The sequence below is a fragment of the Anabrus simplex genome, chromosome 5 (genome assembly GCF_040414725.1).
Source record: "Anabrus simplex isolate iqAnaSimp1 chromosome 5, ASM4041472v1, whole genome shotgun sequence".
Classification (NCBI taxonomy): Eukaryota; Metazoa; Arthropoda; class Insecta; order Orthoptera; family Tettigoniidae; genus Anabrus; species Anabrus simplex.
Genome location: NC_090269.1, coordinates 113,563,420 through 113,588,759, shown reverse-complemented (window position 1 = coordinate 113,588,759; position 25,340 = coordinate 113,563,420). Strand labels below are relative to the sequence as shown.

The 25,340-nt window shown below is 36.9% G+C and overlaps 2 protein-coding genes and 1 pseudogene across 3 annotated transcripts in view; 2 read left to right on the top strand and 1 right to left on the bottom strand.

Moving 5' to 3' along the window:
- The window catches only part of Mettl4 (Methyltransferase like 4), a 51,338-nt gene extending 39,796 nt beyond the window's left edge, over positions 1–11,542 (top strand). The window contains exon 6 of the mRNA XM_067147091.2: positions 11,405–11,542. The gene's annotated coding sequence lies outside the window, so the exon portion shown is untranslated. The remainder of the gene's footprint in view (positions 1–11,404) is intronic.
- LOC136873828 (UDP-glucose 4-epimerase) overlaps positions 3,882–25,340 on the bottom strand; it is a 73,166-nt gene continuing 51,707 nt past the window's right edge. The window contains exons 5-8 of one of the 2 annotated variants that reach the window (XM_067147090.2): positions 24,046–24,226; positions 13,529–13,617; positions 10,512–10,704; positions 3,882–4,773 (exon numbers count right to left, since the gene is read on the bottom strand). In XM_067147090.2, the coding sequence (XP_067003191.1) occupies positions 4,634–4,773; positions 10,512–10,704; positions 13,529–13,617; positions 24,046–24,226 (603 nt within the window). In that variant the 3' untranslated portion in view covers positions 3,882–4,633. Of the gene's footprint in view, positions 4,774–10,265; positions 10,459–10,511; positions 10,705–13,528; positions 13,618–24,045; positions 24,227–25,340 lie in introns of both variants that reach the window. The other variant, XM_067147089.2, reaches the window with a different exon arrangement.
- Positions 11,681–13,503, top strand: LOC136874224 (DDB1- and CUL4-associated factor 7 pseudogene; annotated as a pseudogene).

Sequence of the window (25,340 nt, the reverse complement as noted above, 5' to 3'; positions counted from 1 at the left end):
AAGCTACTTCCTCCTCCCTTTTCTTCATCCCATGACACTGTTCTTCCTGTCTTTTCCTATCCACTACTCCACATTTCCCTTTCCTACCTTTTCCCTTCCTCCTACTTCCACACTTCTCAGCAACAGTTCCTTGTTTCTCATCTTCCCTAGGTCGTTCTATCTGCAGTGACTCGTACAGATTTCTCACAGACACCTGTCCTAAATTCTGATCCTGAATGGAGCTCTTAGCCTGCAATCTCCTTCCCTTAAAACATTAGACCACCATCCCTCTTTTACACCTACTGTATCCTGTACATTGTTTGAGGGAGGCCTACTTTCCTTCCTGTCCTCTGAGAGAATCCTAATTATCTCCGTCAAACTCTCCAACTCCTCCCTCATACTGTTTAATGCCTGGCCACACCCACAGTTCCTACATTTGAATTACACAATTTTAAACTGCAGTTAAGTCTACCCTAATTACTACAACAGAATTCTAGTAAGGGAGTTACTACAGGTACCAAATATACTACAGATTCTATACTACATAAATATTTCACAGTAATAGAATAAACACACTAATTTCTAATATGATACTATGTCCGGCCCCGCGGTGTAAGGGGCAACGTGTCTGCCTGTCACCCGGCGGCCCTGGGTTCAATTCCCGGCCAGGTCAGGGGTTTTTGATTGTACATGATTAATATCCCCGGCCTGGGGACTGGGTGTTTGTATCGTCCCTAATTTTCCTTTCCTCACATTCAACACTTTACACTTCCACAATTTCCAAATACACGCAGGTGCATAACATATGGTGCAAAGTAAGGGCAAAAGATCTTCTTAGGTTGACGCCCCGAATAAATAGCATTTATTTTTAAAAAATACTATAATACACTACAACAGTTTTAAACTACATTCACAAGTATCCTAATTACAACAGGTTATTACTAAGCACAAATAGAAATGAAAATTCCAATTAGGTCTAAAGTTAGAAATTTGCAAGAAGGGTGTTCAGATACATCAGCCTCATGTTTGGTATGTACCAGCAAGTAAAGGAATTCTTCCAGGAGAAAATTTCAGCACGTCAGCCTGTTGGAAAACCGTAAAAATAGTTAATAGAATGAAAAACCAATAACATTATTATTTACTGACCCACAGACATCTTGATCTTCAATGCACTCATTGTCTATAATGAGCCTGTTGTAGGTCTTAAGTATTATTTCCTCCCTCATTTTCTCTGGCTTTACTGTCATGTCTACATGCCCTTGGCAGTTGAAATACTATTCCTATTCACTACAAATTATTTTAGACCATGTTTAGGATTAACTTTTACTAGAAGCATCACCGCTTGCCATATTGATGGCATCATCGTTAATTGTTGTTGGTAGATATTTACTGTGTAATGAAATTATTCCACTTTTAAAAACTAAGGCCTGTTCTAAGAAAATCTAACTACGAAAATAACTCTCTAGGGAACTTACCTGCAACCTTGTAAGGTTTGTCTCCTTGTGAATGTTTCCTCTAATAATACAATCATCTCAATGCCGTTTCCACTTCTGGAAGCAGTTTGGGGGATCACATTCAGTCTGCCTGCAATTTCAGTTTTGATCTCTCTATCACATTGAAATCATCCTATCAGGGTAAATTTCAGTTTGGGGAATAGAAAAAGTCTGCTGGGGTTAGGTTAGGTAAATCGGAGATGGGTAGGAAGCACAGTTCTCTAAATTTTCAATGTCTGATCTGGTCTTTCTCCAGGCTTTTTCTCTCAGACATTTCAGAACCTCAGGTAAAAATTCAGGGTCCACACAACACTGTGGATGTCTGAGAAGACCGTCTAGCAACATTTTCACGTCACTGTGATTGTGTTTTTGTATCAATGTCATATCCATAAACCCATATTTCATCATCAGTTGTGATAGTCTTTATGAAGTTCTCATCTTCTTTAGCCCGATCCAGAAGTCCCTGACACATGGAAATTGAAGGGTGGCTCTGTTCCTCTAAGAGGAGTTGTGGAATAAGCTTTGAAGCTTTTCTACACATCATGAGAATTTCATGACAGGATCCTATCGAGATGTTAAGATTCTTCCGCTGTTTTCCAAACTATCAAATGATGGTTAGAATGCATGTCTTCATAAACGTAAAGTGAATCAAGGAATTTAATTTTAATTCACCTTGTCAATATTGGGGTCAGTTATAACCAAGTTTCAAATGCATACCATAATGTTCTTTGCCTTTCTACACATCATTTCCCTTCTGTCTTCCACATACATAATTCGTCTCCTTAACAAATTAATTGAAATACTTATTGACATAAGCTTCAATGCTACCCTACAGACATTTAGTTTATTGGGCTTGTCAACCAAGGCAGTTATTCTGTATTTAACTTTCTAACAAGAGGCATTTAAATATTCTCCAAATAAATATTAAATACATAAGATATTTTTCCTGTTAACGTCTCCTGAAAATTGTAGTGTTCTTCCTCAATTTGTCCTGTGTGTAAATTGAGAAGCCAGCTTTTAATACACAATGGAACGAATTGACATATGCTAAGGAATGTCAGATTGTTTAAATATTCTGACATTGTTTTAAAAACTTCCCTTGACAATATGCTGTTCTTGAGTTTGCCACACCCTGCCATGTAGGTAGCAGCACTATCAAATTTCTTGCTGAAAACTGCCAGCTGTCCAGTACTGACATAGTAAAGTACAGTATTTGATTAAACGTATCATGCTTCCCTTCCTTTGTGACCACAGATGGATACTTCCTAATCTTCCAGCAGGATAATGCCAGTGTCTGTACCATGCAGTTAACCAATGTCTTCTGGAGATTGTTAGTCAGCTACCACAGCCTATTGGCTATCCATTCTTCTCTCTGAATGGTTGAGTTAGCATATTATTAGTCTTGAAGCACCTGTAAGGAACCTCACTCAGTTGATTCTGCAACTTGGAATAGACATGAAATGTTTCAACTTAACATTATATTCAGCATGTCTGTGACACTGTATGGCAGAATCAAGGTGTTCATTACAGCACAAGATGGCTAAACATGATACTACTGGTAATGTTTGTCGTTTGTCACAAACATAGTATTTTATAAGGTTAATATAATGACAATTACATTAATATTGAATTCAGTTGTTTTGTTATTCTATGCAGATGATGCCTTTTCAATTTCCACCTATGTAATACTGTATTACTAAGAGAAATTTTCCAAACTTTCAGAAACTTAGTTTTAGTCAGCAGTAATTTAACTCCACAAAAATTGCAATGCCAAACCCCAGAATTCCTGGGCTTATTTTCAATTTGACATACTAATTGTGGACAATCATTTTCATTTCTCTTTTGGATATTTGCTACTTTAAGATACTGATTACAGAGAGATAGCATCTTCAGTCTTCAGAAAGTTTCAAAAATTATTGCCGAAGAAGAACCAAAATGTGCAATTCATTTCTTAATAATGTTAAGGAGAATAATGCTCCAAATCATTCCGTGACTTTCTGGTCGTCTTCAAACCAGTACTTTACATACTTGTATTCATTTTCTTGTGTAGATCGAGCTTTATATATGGTTTTACTGTCTAGCCCTTACATTGTGTAAAGCTTTAGTATGATAGGTACAATATTTACATTTTCAGATTATTTATTCCCTCTTTAATATGTGCATTGAAGAAGTGGTTGTGTGTCTTCTAAATCAATGATATTGCGTTGTGGAGTTCTCAGATGTTTCCACAGTGTAATTGATGAATTGAAAATTATTATCTTACACCCATACATATAAAGCACATCCCTTTACCATCATATGAAACAATCGTGGTGTGTGTGGTAGAGTTCTAACAACATTGTCTGCTAGATCACAACTCCATTTCTAAAATCTAAATTACTAAGGATAATTTAAAGACAAACTAAAGGATGACGAAATATATAGGGTATATATTTTGATTTTTTTGTTGGAAGACAGGTGAAATGCTGTTTAATGAGTAGAGATCAAAATACATGAACATGTGAATTGAAACTGATATGATTCCTACATCCAAGCAAGTAATACCTTTGAACTTTGCTGGGCCCACTTTTTAATATAGTGGACTTCACAGAGATTCAAAGTTGCATATGTACCCATACTCTTATAGTTATATGTAAAGGTTCCTTTTTCACCATGATAGTCAAATTCTGCAGTAGTATGAGGGACTTCCGTAACACCATTTCTATAGTTGGAAAACAAGTTTAACACATTAAAATTCCAAGCTATTCCCGATTGATGATTTATGCCTTTCTCAGTTTTATTCATATTGAGAATGTTTGCAGTCAAAAGTACTGATTTTCTACCAGTTTTTATGTACATGTGACATACAGTAAGTGTTCTATCCTCTGCATATTATGTACATTGAGATACTCGTATGAAATATCGAACAGTCCCATGTTCATAAAAATTACAAGATTGTAATGTTGCTCCATATTTTTGTTTTAGCAAAACAACCTGTAATCTCCTAATAACAATATTCCTATTTTCTTCAATGACTGAATTTGTTTCCATTAATTATTTCAGTGCAGGAGTATGAAGAGTACCCTAGCCGGAAAGCAGTACTACTATTACTTGGCTTCAATGTAGGAATACTATAATATACATCTTGTGCAGTACAATAAATACATGTGCCATTTAGCAACTTAGTGACCATTGACTTGTGCCCCATTGATTATGACAGAAGTTGCAATTCCATTAGTTTTTCCCATCTTACTGGCATTATCTGCAATGTCATGGCGGTATCCATCAGGATTCATTGTTTGCCACCGCCAGAAATCCTTACCTGAAATGAGATGTAATATGATTAGCACATTAGATATTAAAAACCAAGGGTGGAAATGATTTAAAACATTGAGATGTTAGTTAAAGATAATAGCAGATGTACACCTTCTCCCCTTTACAAAGTATGAATGTATTTTTGAATAATCCAGTAGTTATATGACAAGTAGACGTCAATCTGAGTGGTAGGGCTCAAGGTCTTTTTTTTTTTCATCCCCAACCATTTAGTCATATCTTTCTAACCTTGCAGGTAGTCTATACATTGTCTTAGAATTAGGAATTTTAAGAATGCTAAATAACACAAACATTATGTGGAAATGATATATGAAGATACTGGTACAAGAATGGTAAGCTAAATTTTCCTCTACTTACTTTAAGAATCTTGTTATTGGCTTAGTAGCTGTTAACTTATATTCCATTGATTATAATAAAAGTTACAATTCCATTTATGTATAGCTTTTACTGGAATTATTTGCAATGTTTTAACTGGATCCATCAGGATTCATCATTTCTACTTTTCTTTATTGTTCCATGATGTGAGGTTTTTTTTTAGATGGAGTAACAAACTTACAGATCTAAGAGAAATTGGTTAGGTGAAAAGGGGAGAGGTGAAAGAGATTATCACATTAGTTCAGAATTTAAAAGAATATAACATTTATCATTCAAAGAAAAACCAACAGTTACTAAAAAATGTTTGCACAGTACTTGCAGTTACAGAACTCAGTTTTTGACATCGGAAGAAAAGAGAGAGGTTGGCTGATTAGCATAGTTGGTTCGGATTTTTAAGGTCAGTATTGCGGGATAAATCCCAGCACAGTTGGTTGGAAAACTTACATTTCAAAGAATTCTTTTGTTCAAGGCAAACTTCTGGTTCTCTTTCATCTCTTTAAAACTAACAGCTGTTTAATTGACAAATCAACAGGGAGGAAGTTTGAGGACTAGGAAACAACAGTAAGGAAGCATGTAAAATTATACAGGATAGAAAAATGATATACACAGGAATGAGATGCAGAAAATTGATTTTTAAAATTAAAGTAGCCAGAAAGTATGCTACATGTATTAAAACACATACAGTAAATCAAAAACTGTTATGTAGTGACTTCTGCAAAATGTTAAAATGACCTGACATGCCATATAACCCTGGATTGCAAATGAAGGAATTGAAGAATAAAGGGATACCAGACAGAAAGAGAAAGTAGGGATGCACATGGAATCAAGTGACTGTAAATTAATTTGAATAGCCAGCATAAATTAAATTTAACCTCTGACCTCTTCCTGTTCAAAGAAAAGTAGCTGATCTGAAATTACTGTACAAGCCCACTAATGGTCTCCATAGATCAGTAGATCTAGTATCATTATTTCCTTGTGTTTCATTTTGACCTACTAGAATGAGAACTCTTCTCCATTTTTCTAACATCCCAAATTTCCCTCACTCAATCTCTTTTTACTCTGTTCTTCCTCTTTAAAATCACTTCTTCGAACATCATTTTAAGGAGCTCCTACTATGCCTCTTCCTGTTCGGGTACCTTTCATATGTCTTATATATATATTATATATTTATGGTAATATTTCCTCCTATTCTGGTACCTCTCATATATTGCAGCTATACAGTATATAATTTTACTTTATGGTAAACTGGATCGATGAAATTTGGCCTAAAACTTCTCTTGTGTGTCAAATATAATAAACATGATTTTAAAAGCTGTAAGTGAACCCAGATGTTCACAATGAAATGAAATAAAAAAGTATTCCTTGCAAATGAATCAATTACTAAGCAGGATGGAAAAATAATCTTAATTATCTGGGAATAGTTACTGCAAATCAGAGTAAATAGAAATAATGCTTTTGATGTACATGCAATTATTTTAGTTGGACTTCTTACCATACAACGTGAGATATATTACTTATTCTAAGTAATCCCCTCATGCACATTAATCCTGTGAGATAGTAATATTACTGACAAAAAACTAATTCAGAAATATACACATATTATGAGCAAAATTCACTCAGACAATGACATCACTGGTAAAATTAATTTAAATGAAATTCTGAGAACTGTTGAGTACAAAGCAAACTCTTTCTCACTTACTGCTTTTGCACGCTGAAAAAAAAAAAAAGCAACAAATGACCTCTGTAAGGTTTGAACACTTAGAGCCAGTGATAACTATAGCAGTATGGTACCTGAAAAATTCATTACTGGTAGGAAGTGCCCCCTAATAAAGTTCGTTGTATAGAAAGCATTAAGTTTATATACAGAATGTCACAATGCAACAGACTTTTGGCAAATTCACCATATTGTAAAAGGAAAATTTTGGACAATGCTGTAAGACAGCAGATTGCCTCTTACTGTAAGTTTGCCTATCTATTCTGACCACCCCAAATCCATATTTGGTTACAGTCCCAGGTGAATTAATCAGAACACAACATAACATACACTTTTTTTTTTTCTTTTTTTCATTGCTTTACATGGGTTGGTGTCCACAAGCAGTGAGCACATATTTTTAATCATGAAACCACACTGTAACAAGAGACTCTTATCATGTGTGTCTTTGTGGAACAGTTAATATTTTGTGAGTCTCCTTTTGCAAAGAGGCCACAACTTTTCTATTGGATTAATATCAGGGGAGTTCCCTGACCACTCTAAAATACAAATATTGTTCTCACTGAAGAATTTTTTCACATTCTTTGAAGTTTGGCATGGAGTCAAATCTTGCTGAAAAAGTCTGTTACCATCTGGAAACCTCTTCTGCATTTTGCCAACAACTGTATTTTCCAACACTTGGATGTACTGGTCACATTTCATCATCCCATCAACTGGTATCGAGGGTCCCAAACCTTCATATGTGAAACACCCCCCCCCCCCCAGAACATCATCTTTGCGGGGTGTTTTTACAGTCTGTTGCAAATGTGCTGAAGTTAATAGGCTCATTCTTTGCTCAGCACACACATTAAATCCTCTGCCCCTGAACTTCAAAAAGATAACTTGCTTCCTATGTTCCATAACTATGTGCTCACAAGAGAAATTTTCCTGCATATTTCTCCTGCCAACTGCCACAAGTTTATGACGAACATTAGATTTTTATTTTTTGTTATAATGGAAGTCATTTCTCATCAATTTCAACATTATTATAGCAATTATTATTAAAAGTGTGATTTGATAGAAACATGTAAAAAAAAGGAGGAAAAGAAAAGGAGCGGAAATCTAAACCCTGAGATTTGCTGATGCTATTGTTATTTTATCTGAGACTGCAGCAGATCAGGAGAAACGTAGAAATGAAAAGGTTAGCACAGGATAGGGTGGCATGGAGGGCTGCATCAAACCAGTCTATGGACTGACGACTCAAACAAAATGATAGATCCTGACGATGTTCTTTCGAGAACAAAACATGTCATTCTATTTTTATTGATGGTATCTTTTTTTAGGTATTTTCTAAAAAATTTATCCTGAATTAATTTTTGACAGATCGGAATCTGACATTTATAGAAGAACAGATTCACTCCCCTTTCTCCCATCTCGTGATCCAAGTCCACAGCAGTGAGCCTGGGGTTGGGTTTGCTTTGCTTCTTCTGAGGAGAAAACATTCATCAGTAAAATTGAGCCAATCTGTTTGTGCCGCTGAAGTATTCTATTTATAGTGCCTACACCAATATCACATTTAGTAACTAACTTTCTTTGAGTCACGGAAGTATTCTGTGATAATGTTAAAATCACACTATGCTTCCCGGGAGTCATATCCATTGAAGAAGTCCTCAAAATTCCTCAAAAGTGACACACAATGAAATAAATACACTTTTGACCTAAAACAATAACCATGCGCAACAAACCTCTAGAAGTAGTGCCGAAATTCAAATACCTTGGAGTCATCCTCCAAACTACTCTAACATCCTACAGTATCCACGTCAAAGAAAGAGCAGCTGCAGCAATAAAAGCCATCTACAACATTCAACAACCTCAACAAATATCATTGTGTACAGCAATGCTACTGTACAGGACAACCATATCACCAATAGCAACCTATGGGATTAACATCACCTGGGAAAAACTTACACTCAGCGACCTGATGACAATAGAAAAAGTCAAGGTCCGATATCTCAAGAGAATTCTAGGCATTGCGAAGTCAGCCCCTTCAAGGTTAACATATGTTCTAACCAAAGAGGACTACTTCATTGACGATATCAAAACACAGTTGTGTCTACCAAACACCAAGCCCTACGAGAATGCACGCCGAACCTTAAACGAGAAACTAAATGCTATTTGGTCCAACTTCTACTCCACGGACCCATAATGATGGAAGAGTGGAAGCAAGCAAATTACGAGCCATGGCACATAATCACACGTTACGCCACTCATGGATTTCACCACAGATTCTGCCAAACCAAAAACTTCCACCAGCCAAACGAAGACTGTATATGTAACCTGTGCAATGATCATTGTGAAAGATACCATGTACAAAACTGCAAAATGAGGACAATTGACAAATTAGCATAATTGACCATCTGTACAAAAATTGTTTTTGCACATTGTGCACTTTTCATTTAATAATTAATTACCAATGACTAACACTGAAGAATATATAGTGTGTACAGGATCTAAGAATAAGCAATGGATAGCACACTATTGCCGACCATTGAAAAATTATGAAGAAAACCCAAACAAATACCTTGAGCCAATTAATTTGCATGGTACTATAGATATCTTGTTTACAGTGCACCATATCTTGTGGTCTGGGCTAAAGCATATTTGTTGCTTTCATAGATCTGTCTGTCTCAGTCTTACTTTGGCTGCTCTGACAGTATGAAAGTGACTTAAGATATGAGCAATGCTAGTTATGCCATTCCTTATTAATGCAGCCAATCCGTGATGAATGGTGTGAAGATATAACTCCTAGGGTCAGTTGATATATGCATTTTACAGGGCTTAGCAGACTGATATGCAATAGCACCTTCTGGCTCGGTGAAGAAAGCAACGGCGAAACTACCCATCTTCTCATTTCCTTAGTATACCTCTTCAATGCTGCCCAGGCTATCTGTGACAACTGATGGTGGAATTGTTGGGGATTCAGTCAGCCTCTGGGCTGAGGAATTGACAGACCTTCTCTGAATATCGAGGAAGTATTCAGTCTGCTTCAAACTTTGGGTGGAGAGTGAAAATTGTAAGAATGCAATGAAAAGTACATGCCATTTAAAACATCTCAGATGTTGATTGTTAAAAAGGGGTGCGCCTCAATTTTTCACTGTGAATAAATTCAGTTCATGTTAAAGTTTTTTTGTACCCAATATCTACATTTCCAACAATGTAACATGCATCTTGTTGATTTCTTCAGAATTGAAAGTGATTACATTCCATATGTAATCTCCAAAAGATTAATAGGGAACTGTGCTCATTTTCTCTATTAGGTCTACACATGCTCTAAATCCACCATTCGTTAGTGCAAAACAAAATATAACCATTTCCCTGTGAGTCACCATGAATACAATTCACACACTCCCACTTACACATTTGTTCCAAATTGTACTTGGCTTTCCAGCCTAGTTCTTTCTCTGCTAATGTTGTATTGGCATACATGGAAACAATATCCCCAGTCCGACGGGCTTGAATGTCGAATGGTACTGTTGTTTTTGTTACTGCTTCAAATGTTCTGAGAAGCTGGAGGACAGAAATTCCTTGCCCTGTGCCCAAGTTGTATGTCTGAAATGAAAATATTACACAGAATTTCTAGGTTATGTTTTACTCATACTTACACATAGTTTCAGTGTCAAACTTGGGCTGCCATTCTAGTTCATTCATTGCAAGAGTGCCATCACAAACCAGACTGTCGACATCTCCAACCCGTCGGGGGCCCATTTTGAATGGGATAGGAACCCCTGTGACTGTCTCAAACTCGTGAATTAGTTGCTTTACGGACAAGCCCGAACCCAAACCAAGATTATACACCTACATGGGAAGCATACAGTAATTAAACATGGGGGTCACACAATTGTTAATTAAGCATAATCAATGGCAGGTTAAGGTTACATGAAAATTTACTTCTATTCCTTTCTCTTGTACCGTTGTATTAATGAAGTATATTAAGTCAATTATTTGATGTTTATTTGTATATATTTCATTATTTTGCTGATATTGCATTTATTGCAGCACAAACATATCTTTAGTGAATACACTTTTAATGTGTGCTGTCTTTCAGAATTAGGTCTGAAAAGTGGGAAATTCATACTTTATTAATTAATGTTAGATTTGTTTATCCATTTTTAAAAATTGAGAATCATGTGTATTATATTAAGTTTGTGTTTGTTGAAATCTTGCTTGCTTGTAATATGTTGAATTTCTATTTATAGGATCCATTTATGTTAATAAAACTGGTCAGATATTCTGTTAGCAGGAACTGAATTATATTTTGATATTATAAGATCGATTGTTGGAAGCAAAATTAACTGTCAGAATTTTACAATGAAGAGATTATTAAAGGCCAACACTGCAGTATTTAATGTAATTCAATCCATCAGATATTAGAAAAGTGTAATCTCCTTATGTATTATATTCTTATTTGCAATATGTCCTTTATTCTGTGTGATTTCATGATTACCTGTGTTGATCTATTCTTGAAAATAGGTTTAAATAAATTATTTTCTTTCAGATGCCTAGACGGTGCTCTTGATCAAGCTACCAAGTTCACTACCAACTCTGTTTTCTGCTGATTGAGAAAGTTACACTTCTCTTCCATCCACGGTTAAATATGTTCATAATATTAATTACTGCTTACACGAACACGTACACATAGTATTTATGTTAATATACAGAATGTCTTGAATTTTATTTTAAATAAAGTTTTTCACTCAGTGAAAATATACAACTAAAATATGTACAAACCATAGTGAAATATAGGCTACTCATTTGTGAATTACCTATCAGAATAGTTAACAATGGCTGGGCTTGGGATGAAACGCAAAGAAATTTATAAATATGATGCTCCCTGGCCTTTATATAGCATGAATTGGTCTATGAGGCCTGATAAAAGATTCAGGCTAGGCATTGGAAGTTTTGTTGAGGAATATAAAAATAAGGTTCAGATAGTGTCTTTGGATGAAGATACTTCTGATTTTCGTGTTACAAGCACTTTTGATCATCCATATCCCACAACAAAAATAATGTGGATTCCTGATGGTAAAGGAATATTTCCTGATTTGCTGGCTACTTGTGGAGATTATTTACGGGTTTGGCGGGCCGGTGAACCAGATACAAGACTGGAATGTGTACTGAACAACACTAAAAACTCTGACTTTTGTGCTCCATTGACATCATTTGATTGGAATGAAGTAAATCCTAATCTTATTGGAACATCAAGCATTGATACAACATGTACCATATGGGGACTTGAAACAGGTCAGATTCTTGGTAGAGTTAGTCCAGTAGTAGGTCATGTTAAGACCCAACTCATTGCTCATGATAAAGAAGTATATGACATAGCATTCAGCCGTGCAGGTGGTGGTCTGGATATGTTTGCATCTGTTGGTGCCGATGGATCCGTCCGAATGTTCGATTTACGTCATTTGGAGCATTCCACAATAATCTATGAGGATCCTCAGCACACTCCACTCTTACGTTTGGCTTGGAATAAGCAGGATCCTAACTACCTTGCAACTGTGGCTATGGATGCATGCCAGGTAAATATTTTGGATGTGAGGGTACCTTGCACTCCAGTTGCTCGACTGGATAATCATCGTGCATGTGTGAACGGCATTGCTTGGGCTCCATATTCTTCTTGTCATATATGTACTGCTGGGGATGACCACCAGGTCCTCATATGGGACATTCAGCACATACCTAGTGCCAACAAAGATCCTATCCTGGCCTATACTGCTGCTGGGGGAGAAGTCAACCAAATTCAATGGGGGGCCACTCATCCTGACTGGATTGCAATCTGCTACAATAATGCATTAGAAATTTTACGTGTCTAAACTGTGTACTGTGATTTTATCTAAATGTTGCAGAACAATTTTTCAAGTGGAGAAATGGTGGATGGAAATATTTTGTGAAACTGTCTTTCCAATTTTTTTCTGCATAATTAAGATGGTTTTACTCACATTCTCATTAAGTTCACTTATGTATCTAGGCATTTTAAATTCCTTATTATGGCAAGTAAAAGGATTTCAGAATTCTTAAACAAAACTTCCAACAGACTTGCCAATTTCTAAGCCAAACATTGTTTCATATTTATGTAAATATTTCTTATTTAAGTGATAAAAAAAAGTATCATTCACAGTCTATGACAGGGTATTAAGTAGAGTAATAAGTATAAAAATATTGCCTCTCAGGTACAGTGTTGTATGTGTATTGTAATAATCTTCTAAGTCTCCTATTTATAAACAATAAAATACATCATAACTTTGCACACTTTCCAGAGCCCAAATATAAAACTTGTACATAAATTTGTTATGCAGTGTAAGTGAGTTTGTTTAATACTATTAGTCCTTATGTAGACCAATATTATTTTCTGTCCCAGAACCCATTCATTTTTATCAAGAAATATTTGTGCAAGAAGCACACTTGTACAATACCCTGATGGTGTAACACAAATATAGAGTTGTCTTTTACTGGTATTTTGAATAATGTACATTACTTTTCTAGACTGATGATTTTTGGTTATGTACTCTAGAGAAATTCATTAATGTAATATTGAGAAGACTGTTCAAGTTTTTGAAATATTAACTAATAAAAGTAAGATAATGAGAGGTTTACCAGTTATTTAATTATTACTTACTTTTAATCTCAAATGTTCCTTCTGCAATTTTGATAAGGCTGCAACATGGCCAGAAGCTAAGTCCATCACATGAATATAATCTCGTACACCTGGAGATATTTAGTACTGTTTTACATACGCATGAAATTATATGCATTATAATGGTAAAAACTTGCTGGAAAAAGGCATGTAAAAGCCAATGATTTATGACTTAAAGAGAACACCACCATAGATATCCACAATATCCATCCAACTTCAATCTATACCATAATTCAGTGATTTTTTGTTTTTAAGACAAGAACAAGTCTAGTTAATAGCATGACAATTGATAGTTGAATTTGTACCATATGAATAGTACAGAAAGCTGTAAAAATTACTGAAATGAAAGCTACAAAAGTTTATTAATGGTTGATGGTGTAACTTGAAATTTCTTTATCTGGTGCACAACTTGTCTTGCCAGTAATCAGATTTATGTGAATTTGAAATAATTTTGAAATGATATGCAAGGGTATCTGGCCAACAGAATGTGCCATAAATTTCATCTTATCCCATCCCCGTACCAAGAAACGGGGATAAACAATTGACCAGTGTACGGTATAAGGTTTAATGAAAAAATTAAGAGTAGCCACTATTCAAAATAACAAATATGGCAGTCTGCCTCCATTTATTTTCAACGGCAAATGCCATTCACATTCCTCCAACTAGAGGCTGTCAATTAAACACAGTATTCCAAACATCTGTATAATCAAGATGGTGAGAGAGTGATGTGTTCTAGCAGAGAAAGGTCAGCTGTTCCCCCATGTTGCTGATAACCGATATACAAATGGTTCTACAAGAGGGCATCTGAACCCTTCACAGCAACCAAGGCCACCATGTTCATATATTTGTTATCCAGTTTGAACAACTTAAATCTGGTTGTTAATGGATAATATAACTAAGTCTGAGATCCATCTTTTGTCCCACATGTATTGAGATGTATTTCACATTTCAACAAATAAAAACACTTTGTCTCAGTAGTGACCTCTGCCCTCCGAGATGAATCCTGTTAGTGGACTCCCTTGGAGATACATCTCCAATAGTAGATGAATAAACTGGCGCTTCATCTTGCTGAAACAAGATGGATCTCTGAATTTCTTGAGACAGCCCAGTAGGTTACTCAAAGTAATGGAGAGCAGGTTGAAAACAAAACTAGGTAGTGGACTTTATGACGGTCTGTCAACGAGGAATAATTTATTTAAGCAAAAAATTATTCTCTGGAACATACAGATCTCCATGGGTTTCATAACGAAAATATGGATTATCACAACATTCTGGATCTATTACACAATTCAACAATGATACAAAAGTTTATTGAGATCCACCTATTCAATACACATTGGGTTCTTAAAAATTAAGATTTACATCTTGTCATACTAATTTAACGGGACATGTTTCGCCCATTGTATGGGCACTATAAGCCGTAATGTCATGTCTAAAAGATAAAGATCAGGATCCTGATTACTCCAGTCAAAATGTTACATAGAGAAACATATGTGTTGTAAAAATGAGGAAAACTTGTTGCGAGTTCCTAAATAACAATTTACACAATTAAAACATGTTTAAAAATATGTACGAGTAAAATGAGTAATGTTGGTGCAATCTTATATTAAAATCCTTACAACATTTTTAAAATAGCCAAACTGTCCTGATTTACATGAACGGTAAGAAAGTCTGTGGCTAAAATTATGGCCCTGAGGTACAAAATCAAAATGAATGGAATCTGGTTAAAGGCAGCTCAAATTGAAGTCATAGAACAGTTACAATGAACATGAAGTGGCTTAATCATTTAAAGAAGACATTAAATATTCTTGCAGAAGGCTTGTAGTATTATCATAGAGTATATAGCTGTGTGACTGATGGAGTTGTTGCTGTTGTTGTTAAACCCGTACTTGTGAGGCGAGTCCACAGTCTTATTTTTGTTGAAAAAATTATAAAAGGTTCACGGCTAAGTGGTGGTGTTGTGTGTCTTTACTACGGTACCTGATGTGATTGTTTCCTCATTGTGCTAATAGTCAAACAGGAACGCTCATGCTTGATGTTGGCTATAGCTTGAATGTTAAGAACGACTACTGATGGATGTGTGGTGAAGAATCTGTAATGAGAGGAGGGTAGAAAGACATTAAGTTTAAAGAAAAGACGCTTATATTTGCCAAGAAACGCTGTGTATACATTTACTTACCCTCTTGATTTTTGTGGTATGAACTAGTTGCCTTTGCAGAGTCAGAACGAGTGACACTTTCATTTCTTGTATTGTACAGGGAGGGGGGTGTGGTGGAGGAGTGGTTGGCAGAGCGTTAAGCTTACGTGTTGTTGACTGTGGGAGGTTAGTAGGGGCGGACACAGAGGGAGTTACCTTTAATGGAATGGTGGGAGCTTTTGTGGGTGTTCTTTTAAGATTATTAAGAATATTTTGATTTAGATTTAGTGATTGTAACAAGTTGGGTTAAATCTTGTGTAAGGGATATTTTACTTCAATTAAGTCGTTGAGATTAAGGTTTTTGTTATAGTATTGATCTATATAAATATAAATGCTTGTTAATTCATTCATTAATTTCCCTTTGCCCACTCTTTTGATAATAGTTATTGTAAGGTCCTGTTCGAAAGTTGTAAAATGATGCCCTGTATCTTTCATGTGAGAACTCATGGCTGAGAACTTGTTGTGTTTATTGGCATTATAGTGTTGTTGATATCTTGTAAAGAAGCTCCGGCTTGTCTGCCCAATATACAAAACGTAACATTATGTGTATTTGAGTCTGTATATGCCTGAACTTGAAAAGATGCTACTGTTTGAGTTGAGTGTGTTGCGACTGAGAAACAGGTTGCGGTTAGTGTTTGTTGTCCTAAAGGCAATGTTGATATTTTGCTTTTTTTTAAGGGATTAGTTACCTGGTGAATACCTGGATTATTGTAGGTGAAAGTGGCAAATTTAGAATTTTTTGGGTTTATCTGGGACGAGGTTTGTTGCTAATTTAAGTATATTTTGTATATTGGGCAGACAGGCCGGAGCTTCTTTACAAGATATCAAGAGCACTATAATGCCAATAAACACAGCAAGTTCTCAGCCGTGAGTTCTCACATGAAAGATCCAGGGCATCATTTTACAACTATCGAACAGGACCTTACAATAATTATTATCAAAAGAGTGGGCAAAGGGAAATTAATGAATGAATTAACAAGCATTTATATTTATTTAGATCAATACAATAACAAAAACCATAATCTGAACAACTTAATTAAAGTAGAAAATCCCTTATACGAGATTTTACCCTACTTGTTACCATCACTAAATCAAAATAAAATTCTTTAAAATCTTAAAATAATATCCACAAAAGCTCCCACCATTCCATTAGAGGTAACTCCCTCCGTGTCCGCCCCTACTAACCTCCCACAGAGCTTAACGCTCTGCCAACCTCTCCTCACCACACCCCCCTCCCTCAATTCCACACAGATACAATACAAGAAATGCAAGTGTCACTCGTTCTGACGCTGCATGGGCAACTAGTTCATACCACAAAAATCAAGAGGGTAAGTAAATGTATACACAGCGTTTCTTGGCAAATATAGGCGTCTTTTCTTTATACTTAATGTCTTTCTACCCTCCTCTCATTACAGATTCTTCACCACACATCCATCAATAGTCGTTCTTAACATTCAAGCTATAGCCAACATCAAACGTAAACGTTCCCGTTTGAGTATTAGCACAACGAGGAAACAATCACATCAGGTAGTAAAGACACACAACGACAACACTTAGCCATGAACCTTTTATAATTTTTTCAACAAAAATAAGAAGACTGTGGACTCGCCTCACAAATATGGGTTTAACAACAACAGCAACAACTCCAACAGTCACACAGCTGTATACTCTATGATAATACTACAAGCCTTCTGCAATAATATTTAATGTCTTCTTTAAATGATTAAGCCACTTAATGTTCATTGCCTTTAACCAGATTCCATTCATTTTGATCTTGTACCTCAGGGCCATAATTTTAGCCACAGACTTTCTTACCGTTCATGTAAATCAGGACAGTTTGGCTATTTTAAAAATGTTGTAAGGATTTTAATGTAAGATTGTACCAATATTACTCATTTTACTCGTACATATTTTTAAACATGTTTTAATTGTGTAAATTGTCAATTAGGAAGTCACAACAAGTTTTCCTCATTTTTACAACACATATGTTTCTCTATGTAACATTTTGACTAGAGTAATCAGGATCCTGATCTTTATCTTTTAGACATGAGATTACGGCTTATAGTGCCCATACAATGGGCGAAACATGTCCCGTTAAATTAGTATGACAAGATGTAAATCTTAATTTTTAAGAACCCAATGTGTATTGAATAGGTGGATCTCAATAAACTTTTGTACCATTGTTGAATTAATGTACATTTCAATATGGACCAGTTGAGATTTGTAACATTTAATACACAAGACAAGAGGTGGCTGGAGCACTTACAAATGAGGATGAATATACAATGTATATTTTTTTGGTATAACATAGGTTACCCTGGGTTTCAAGGTGGTATTGTGTAGCAGAAGATATAAGTTTTAACCAGAATGCTTTGGCACGTAGTTAGAGCAATTAGGTCACAAGCAGAAGCCTGGATGCAATTTCTGACAACTATGCAAGCATTAGAAACTATAAAGTTCAGTGGATGGGGCGATATAATACATCCACGGTATTCCCCGCCTGCTGTAAGAGGTGACTAAAAGGGGGCCCCAGCCACTCTTATCGTGGGAACGAGGGTTGGTGATCACAAGGCCCTAGGTGAGTCTCCAGTACTGTTTTGGCTTATTGGTGCCAGGCTTCTTACTCTCATCTATTCTATCTGACCTTCGTTGGTCAATTCTTGTTCCTTTCTGACTGTAGGCGTTAGGCTTGCGAGGCATAGGGAGTCTTTCATTTTCATGCCCTTTGTGGTCCTTACTTTTCTTTTGCTGATGTCTTCATTCTGGTGGTGGTAGTAGTGATTATTGTTTTAAAAGAAAATACAACTGGGCAGCCATCCTATCTTAACTCTAATCAGAAAGAAGAAAGGAAGAAGAATGAAGATATTGGTGAAATAAAGGAAGGACCATTAACGAAGTGAAAATTAAGGACTCGTTAAGCTAATACTATCGGGTTGGAAAAGAACAAGAGTTAACGAAGGGAGGTCAGAGAGCAAAGATGGAACCAAGCGAGTTAGCCGTTTGTTTAGGGGCGGTCAGCTGTGAGCTTGCATTCGGGAGATAGTGGGTTCAAACCCCCTCTCGGCAGGCCTGAAGACGATTTTCCGTGGTTTCTCATTTTCACACCAGAAAAATGCCGGGGCTTTTCCTTAATTAAGGCCACGGCTGCTTCCTTCCCTTTCTTATCCCATCGTCACCATTAGACGTAAAGGAACTTGTAAGAAAAAAAGCAAAGATGAAAATGAGGACCATGGCACAAGTGAGTGGTAGCATTTCCAGTCTCAGCTAAGGATCTTGTGGTTGAGAGTCCCTGGGTTCCCCTTTAAATGCCTATTGCAGCAGGCAGGAGATAGTAATAATTCAGCTGCCATTTGTAGGTATTTTATTTTGATGCCATGTAGGCTGCCTTAGCATTAATTTTGATGATCTGTTTTCCTCTTACCAGTTTTCTGCATACAGAATGAGAACTTTTTTTTTTAAAGGCGTTTTTCAGTCATGGCAGCACTACGGTCTAGGGGTAGCAAGTCTGCTACTTATCTGGAGACTCTGGTTCAATTACTGGTCAGGTCACAGATTTTTACCTGAATATAAGGGCGGGTTCGAGGTCCACTCAGCCTATGTGAGAACAACTGAGGAGCTATCTAAAGGTGAAGTAGCACCCTGGTCTAGTAAAACCAAGAATAATGACCGAGAGGATTCATCGTGTTGAACACACGTCTCCTTGTAACCTGAAGGCTTTGTGCTGACAGCAGTCGCTTGGTAGAACAAGACCCAACAGGACTGTAGCACCATGAAGTTTGTTTTTGATTTTTTTCAATATTCACACTTTGTTATATACCAGGATATTTTTCAAGGCAGGAAAATGCCGCTCTGTTCACATGATTTTAGTACTTATTTTTTCTTTTCTTGGGGGGAAGATTTATGCCACTGGTAACTCAGTATTTAAAAGATCACAGCATTTGTCACGTTTGCGACTCATTGCAGTGGTTTTCCTGCAGAATATTTCAGGAAGTTGAGACTATAAAAATCTCTTTACCATACTTTTGTATATGAAAATCCACAGACTGTTTCCAGTCATTCGACCGGGTGAGGAATGGAATGAATGAAGCCCCCATTACAGTAGTGGCGAGGATAGGAATTGTGCTGGCTGCTGAAGTCTGTCGCACTCCTCTGGGGCAATGCTTAATGACTGACAGATGAAATGAAATGATATTAGAGTGTGTTGCTGGAATGAAAGATGACAGGGAAAACTGGAGTACCCGGAGAAAAACCTGTCCCACCTCTGCTTTGTCTAGCACAAATCTCACGTGGAGTGACCGGAATTTGAACCACGGAACCCAGCAGTGAGAGGCCGGTGCGCTGCCGCCTGAGCCACGGAGGCTACTTTTGTATACTCTTGATCAAAATTATTCTGAATCTCTGCAATTTCTCCCTCCATCACCATTGTTCTCATGTAAACTAAATCAGAAGAACTGTAAATGGCGGAGCTGCATCATGAGATGTTTAAAATTGTACTTTGTCTATTAGGTGATGTTTGTTTGCACAACTGTTGTGTCAGCTGACAGATACCAAGGCCACTGCGCAAGATACATCGCAAGCAAAGATAATACATCTCATTAGCAGGAAAAACTTTATTCATCTGCATGGCGAGATCTATCTCACAAGTGTCTTCTGCCTCAATCCTCCTTTGAGATCTGTTTCACGAGATGTATCTCTTTATCACCCATTGTGTGTCAAGCTCAGTCATTTGATTCTACTTCTGTAAATGTTAATTCTTCTAATAGTATGGAATTGTAAATCTGTAAATGTTGCACCTTTCCTTATTAGCATCTGCTGATAGTGGTGTTCTTCCCTTTGTAACAGAGGTCACCATAATCAGTTGCTTGTTCTCTGTTAAAAGTCACTCAAATGCTTCTCACAGTGTATACCAAAGTATGTGTGAAGGTTTGCACAGGATTGAGGCAGGCTATGAAGGTAGAAACTATCAACAAATGAAGCCACTTCTGAAATTACATTGCTTCAGTTAGACAGCTCAGATACCATAAACACTTGCACAGTGAACAAATCTTGCTTGAAAAAAAGAAAAAGAAAATCAAATTTATGTTTAGCATGGAATTTACTGTTTTCCATCCGTTGCATGGGTGCTGTGATTTGTAATTCATATTTACCTTTATAGAGTCTTGTTGAAATATACACATAACTAATTCATATTTCCTTTATCCATTGAGGAGCTTTTTTCTTAGCAACTTAGAATTTAGTGATATTTTAAGGTTCAAAATGTGTTCAAAGAGTCTCTTTCACTAACAGTATCAGAAGATATTATATTCCATTTAACTTCTATTATATGCCATTCACATTTCCAGCAACCTACTATGCTGGCATAGCAGGGGGAGAGGTGATACTCCCACGTGGTGCGTCCCAGGTGGCGGAGAAGGGGGTCTTAACCGGCTTGCCGGTGGACTTGAGGGAAATAAAATACCTCTCGCGGACCAAACACACAACCCCCTGTGGGTGTGGGATGCAGACGAAGAATACACCCACGGTATTCTCTGCCTGTCGTAAGAGGCGACTAAAAGGGGCAACCAAGGGATGATCAAATTAGAACCATGAGACTACTTGTAATTAGTACCATCAGGCAGGGAACACCATGAGTCGCTTTTACTTGCGCATAGTACCACTATGTTAGGTAAAAAATAGGTTTGTAATTAGTAGCGACAGTCTGTGACAGGATGCATATTTTACAGTACCTGTGATTCGTACCCTTATATGATGGGATGAGCGACACCATGGTTCTGCCTTGCCTATTTGAGGAACATCATGGGATAGTGCGAGTCTCTGTGGTTAGTCCACTTATGTGAAGAACACCATAGGTTTGCGTTGCCTGTAAATAGCGACACAATGTGCGAAACACCATAGGTCTGTGTTACATGTGCGCATTGCATTACCTGTGAGTAGTACCATAATGTGTGGAATACCGTGAGTCTACGCTACTTTTGATTAGTACCACAACATGACAAATACCATGGTTCTACTTTCCTAGCAATAAGCACCATTATTTTAGAAGCAGTCCCTTGGTCAGTAATACTATTGTTTAACGCTAGTTTCTGGGAATGTGGGACATTGTGGGTCGGATCCACTGATTGTTTTATCTTCATATCCATCCATTCATTCTTCGTCCTCACGTTTTCAATTCTGGTCAGTGGAGGATTATGGATTTTTAAATTATCCTTACATTTTGTCTCATTTCGTGCCATTAGGGGCCAATGACCTAGATGTTAGGCCCCTTTAAACAAGAAGCATCATCACCGTTCACATTTAAAGATTAAATATGAATTTGTTGCTATGTGGATCTTGCATTATTTGAAATAAAATCAACATTCTAGACCAGCCATGATTTTTCAAAATTGGTTTGCTTCTCATCTGCACTTTCAATCAAGTAGATTTTAAGGCCTGTATAAAAAAAAAAAAAAATTAAATGAGAAGTATTAATTGAAGTGCATAGTTAAAATAATTATAGTAATTCTATGTATCTTTTCTGTGGTAATAATAATGGCGTATGGTCTCCGGAGAGGCCTGGTGCGGGTCTTTTTCTCGTAGATGGCCTCCTATTAGGTGACCTGCATTTTCTGCACTAACTACCAGAATGAAAGTAGAAGTTCACTGTCCCAGTATGAAAATGGTGACGTGGAGGGAAAAAATCTATGAATTAGTAGACTAGTTCAAAAGGTGAGTAATGATGCTGACCCTAGTGGCTTTCTTGTAGAAGCCGATCACCGTCAATGAGAATACTTTTCTTTAATAATATGAAACTATTTGGTTGTGCATTTTTTATAAGATATGTTGAAATAAACAAACCAACGTCCAGCTTCGTGGCTAAATATTCAGCATGCTGGTCTATGGTCCAAGGGGTCCCGGCTTTAATTTCCAGCAAGGTCGGGGATTTCAACTTTCGTTAGCTAATTTCTCTGGCTTGGGAACTGGGTGTTTGTGCCATCTTCAACATTTGAATTCATCACGGGTAGGGCCTCATCCTCACATATGCGTAGGTCGTATGGCGGCGTCAACTCATAAGACCTGCACCAGGCCTCTATGGAGATTATTATTATTATTATTATTATTATTGTTATTATTATTAACAGGCTAACAGCTTTTATTAGAGTGCTTTACCAAGTCAGTCCATTCAGCTACTCTCTCAAACAATTAAAAATGAGCCTAGTGTTTCAAATATATATTTATAATTGTGTAATTTTGTCCTTAACAGTGATTGTTTGTGACCAATTGTATAGTAAGGAGCCCAAAGACGTCAGTGGAAATTTTACAGCAGAGCACAAACTATGGGTATTGTTAATAAAGTTATGAAGTAGTTCAATTCTTTGCCACTCAATGTCATGAACATATTTTACAATTGGTAAGAAAATAAGTGAAAGCTGTATGGTTCACTATATTCACCTGAGTAAACTTTTGCATGCACAATATTCTGAGTTCCGAGAATAGGGCTCATCATCATCATCATCATCATCATCATCATCATCATCATCATCATCATCATCACCACCATCATCAATGTCTCACACCAGTCGCCCGGGTGTAGTTTCCCATTTTCACACCAGGCAAATGCTGGGGCTGTACCTTAATCAAGGCCACGGCCGCTTCCTTCCCACTCCTAGGCCTTCTCTATCCCATCGCCGCCGTAAGACCTATCTGTGTCGGTGTGACATAAAAAAAAAAAAAAAAAAAAACAAACAAACAAACCAGCATCGTGATACATGAACGATGAGCACCATTGGTATATTTGACATCCAGTCACGAGAATTCAAGCAAGCATGCAAGCAAAGAGGAACAGTGTACTGTTTGATGTTCTTTGATAAAGATGACAAAGGAAGGTGGTGAATGCAAGCAGGTCTCTTATAATCTTGATGACGATCAAAGGAGCTATCGCATCAACATTACTGTGCAGCACTTGCAGTGAACAGTCTCCCATCTCCCAACTATCCTAACATATATCCATTTTTACATATTGGGTAGTTGAAATATGTTATTAGAGACTAACAATATTCACATCAGATGTTGACATGGAGGCTGCAATTCAACAGCTCAGGACTTCTTCCTCAGAAATATCCTTTGTCTCAGTTCACAGTGGGTTAAATGCCTTAACAGGTGTAACGAGACTATGTGCAGCTGACTGGAGGTTAATGTGTTTTCCCACCAGGTATTTTGGTTTTGAAATAACTGACCATTAATACAATACTTTCATAAATGACTGATAGGAGTGCCACTATAATGTAACAATTCACATAGATATCTATATGACCATATAACTCACCTGTGCCATCTATGGTATTATAGTCTCCACCATATATCGTGAGGCTAGGCTTGTTGCCAATGGCCACCTGTGCCATGTACGGCATCAGGTTTGTGAAAGCTTTTGTAGGATCTTCCCCTATCAGACCAGATGGATGAGCTCCTACAGGATTGAAATAACGCAAGGATATGATGTTCCAGTTCTGCAACACAGAGAGATGTCATGTTTAGCTTCCTTGTTAGAAAATGAAATAATTTTTTCAAAGTCATTTTCAATCAATTGAGGATCATATTTTACAGCTATGTAGATCAATGAAGTTTGAGCTCTGCTTATCATGATTAATAGTACCGTATTCATAATCTATCAAATGACTAAACTATTCCTTTAAATACTTAAAAAAGACATGTTTTGTTTGTTGTTAGCTGAAAGACAAGTAGGCCCTACACTATAGTGCTGACATGAACTATTATGTGTTATGAATCTCATTTTCTTGTCCACGGTGAATGTCTAGTATATTATAAATAAAAAAATTATGTTAAAGATCCACCTTTTCACCACAACAAATATTCCTTTGATTAATTTACTACTATATTCTCATGAATATTGGAGGCCAGGTTTCCTCCTATGCGGACATCATCAGCCGCTTTTCCTTTGTACACACCTGAAGAAAAATATCAAATTACAAGACTATTGCACTTTCATCCATTTACCTTGACAACGATAACATGTGTTTGTTAATTGTGTACTGCTTTTTAGGACCTATTCTTTGTGTTAATTTTAATATGTACAAAGGGAATGCGGCCGATGAAGTCCACATAGGACAAAACATGTCCTGCAATATTCATGAGAATACATAAATAAAATAATAAAAGGATTATTAGTGGTGGTAAAAAGGTGGATCCTTAACATATTTTTTAAAATTTGTAATATTAGATGAACTAATTCCGCCGTTGTCCGGTCCCAAGTCCGGAATGAGAAAGGAGGAGGGTTTGCTGGTCTGGCACCCAGCTGTAAAACTGCCAACGCCGAGTGTTAGGCAGCGGGAAATAACCTGACGCCCTAAGGGGCCCAGCGGCTTCGGGCGAATGGGCCTAGGTTTAAATGGGCCCCTTTAGGTGGGGTGATGGTCACCACAGTGGAGGAAATACCACTGGAATCCATTATGTAGCGTCTGTTTTCCAGGTTAGGGGTGGCTGCACAAGGTGTCTGTACTCCAGAGGAGCGGCCTCATTATCACCTCACTGGATCACATCCAGAGTTGTAATTCGGGACCTAGTCCCACACAGGTGACACCTCGACAGTCAACCATGGAAGGT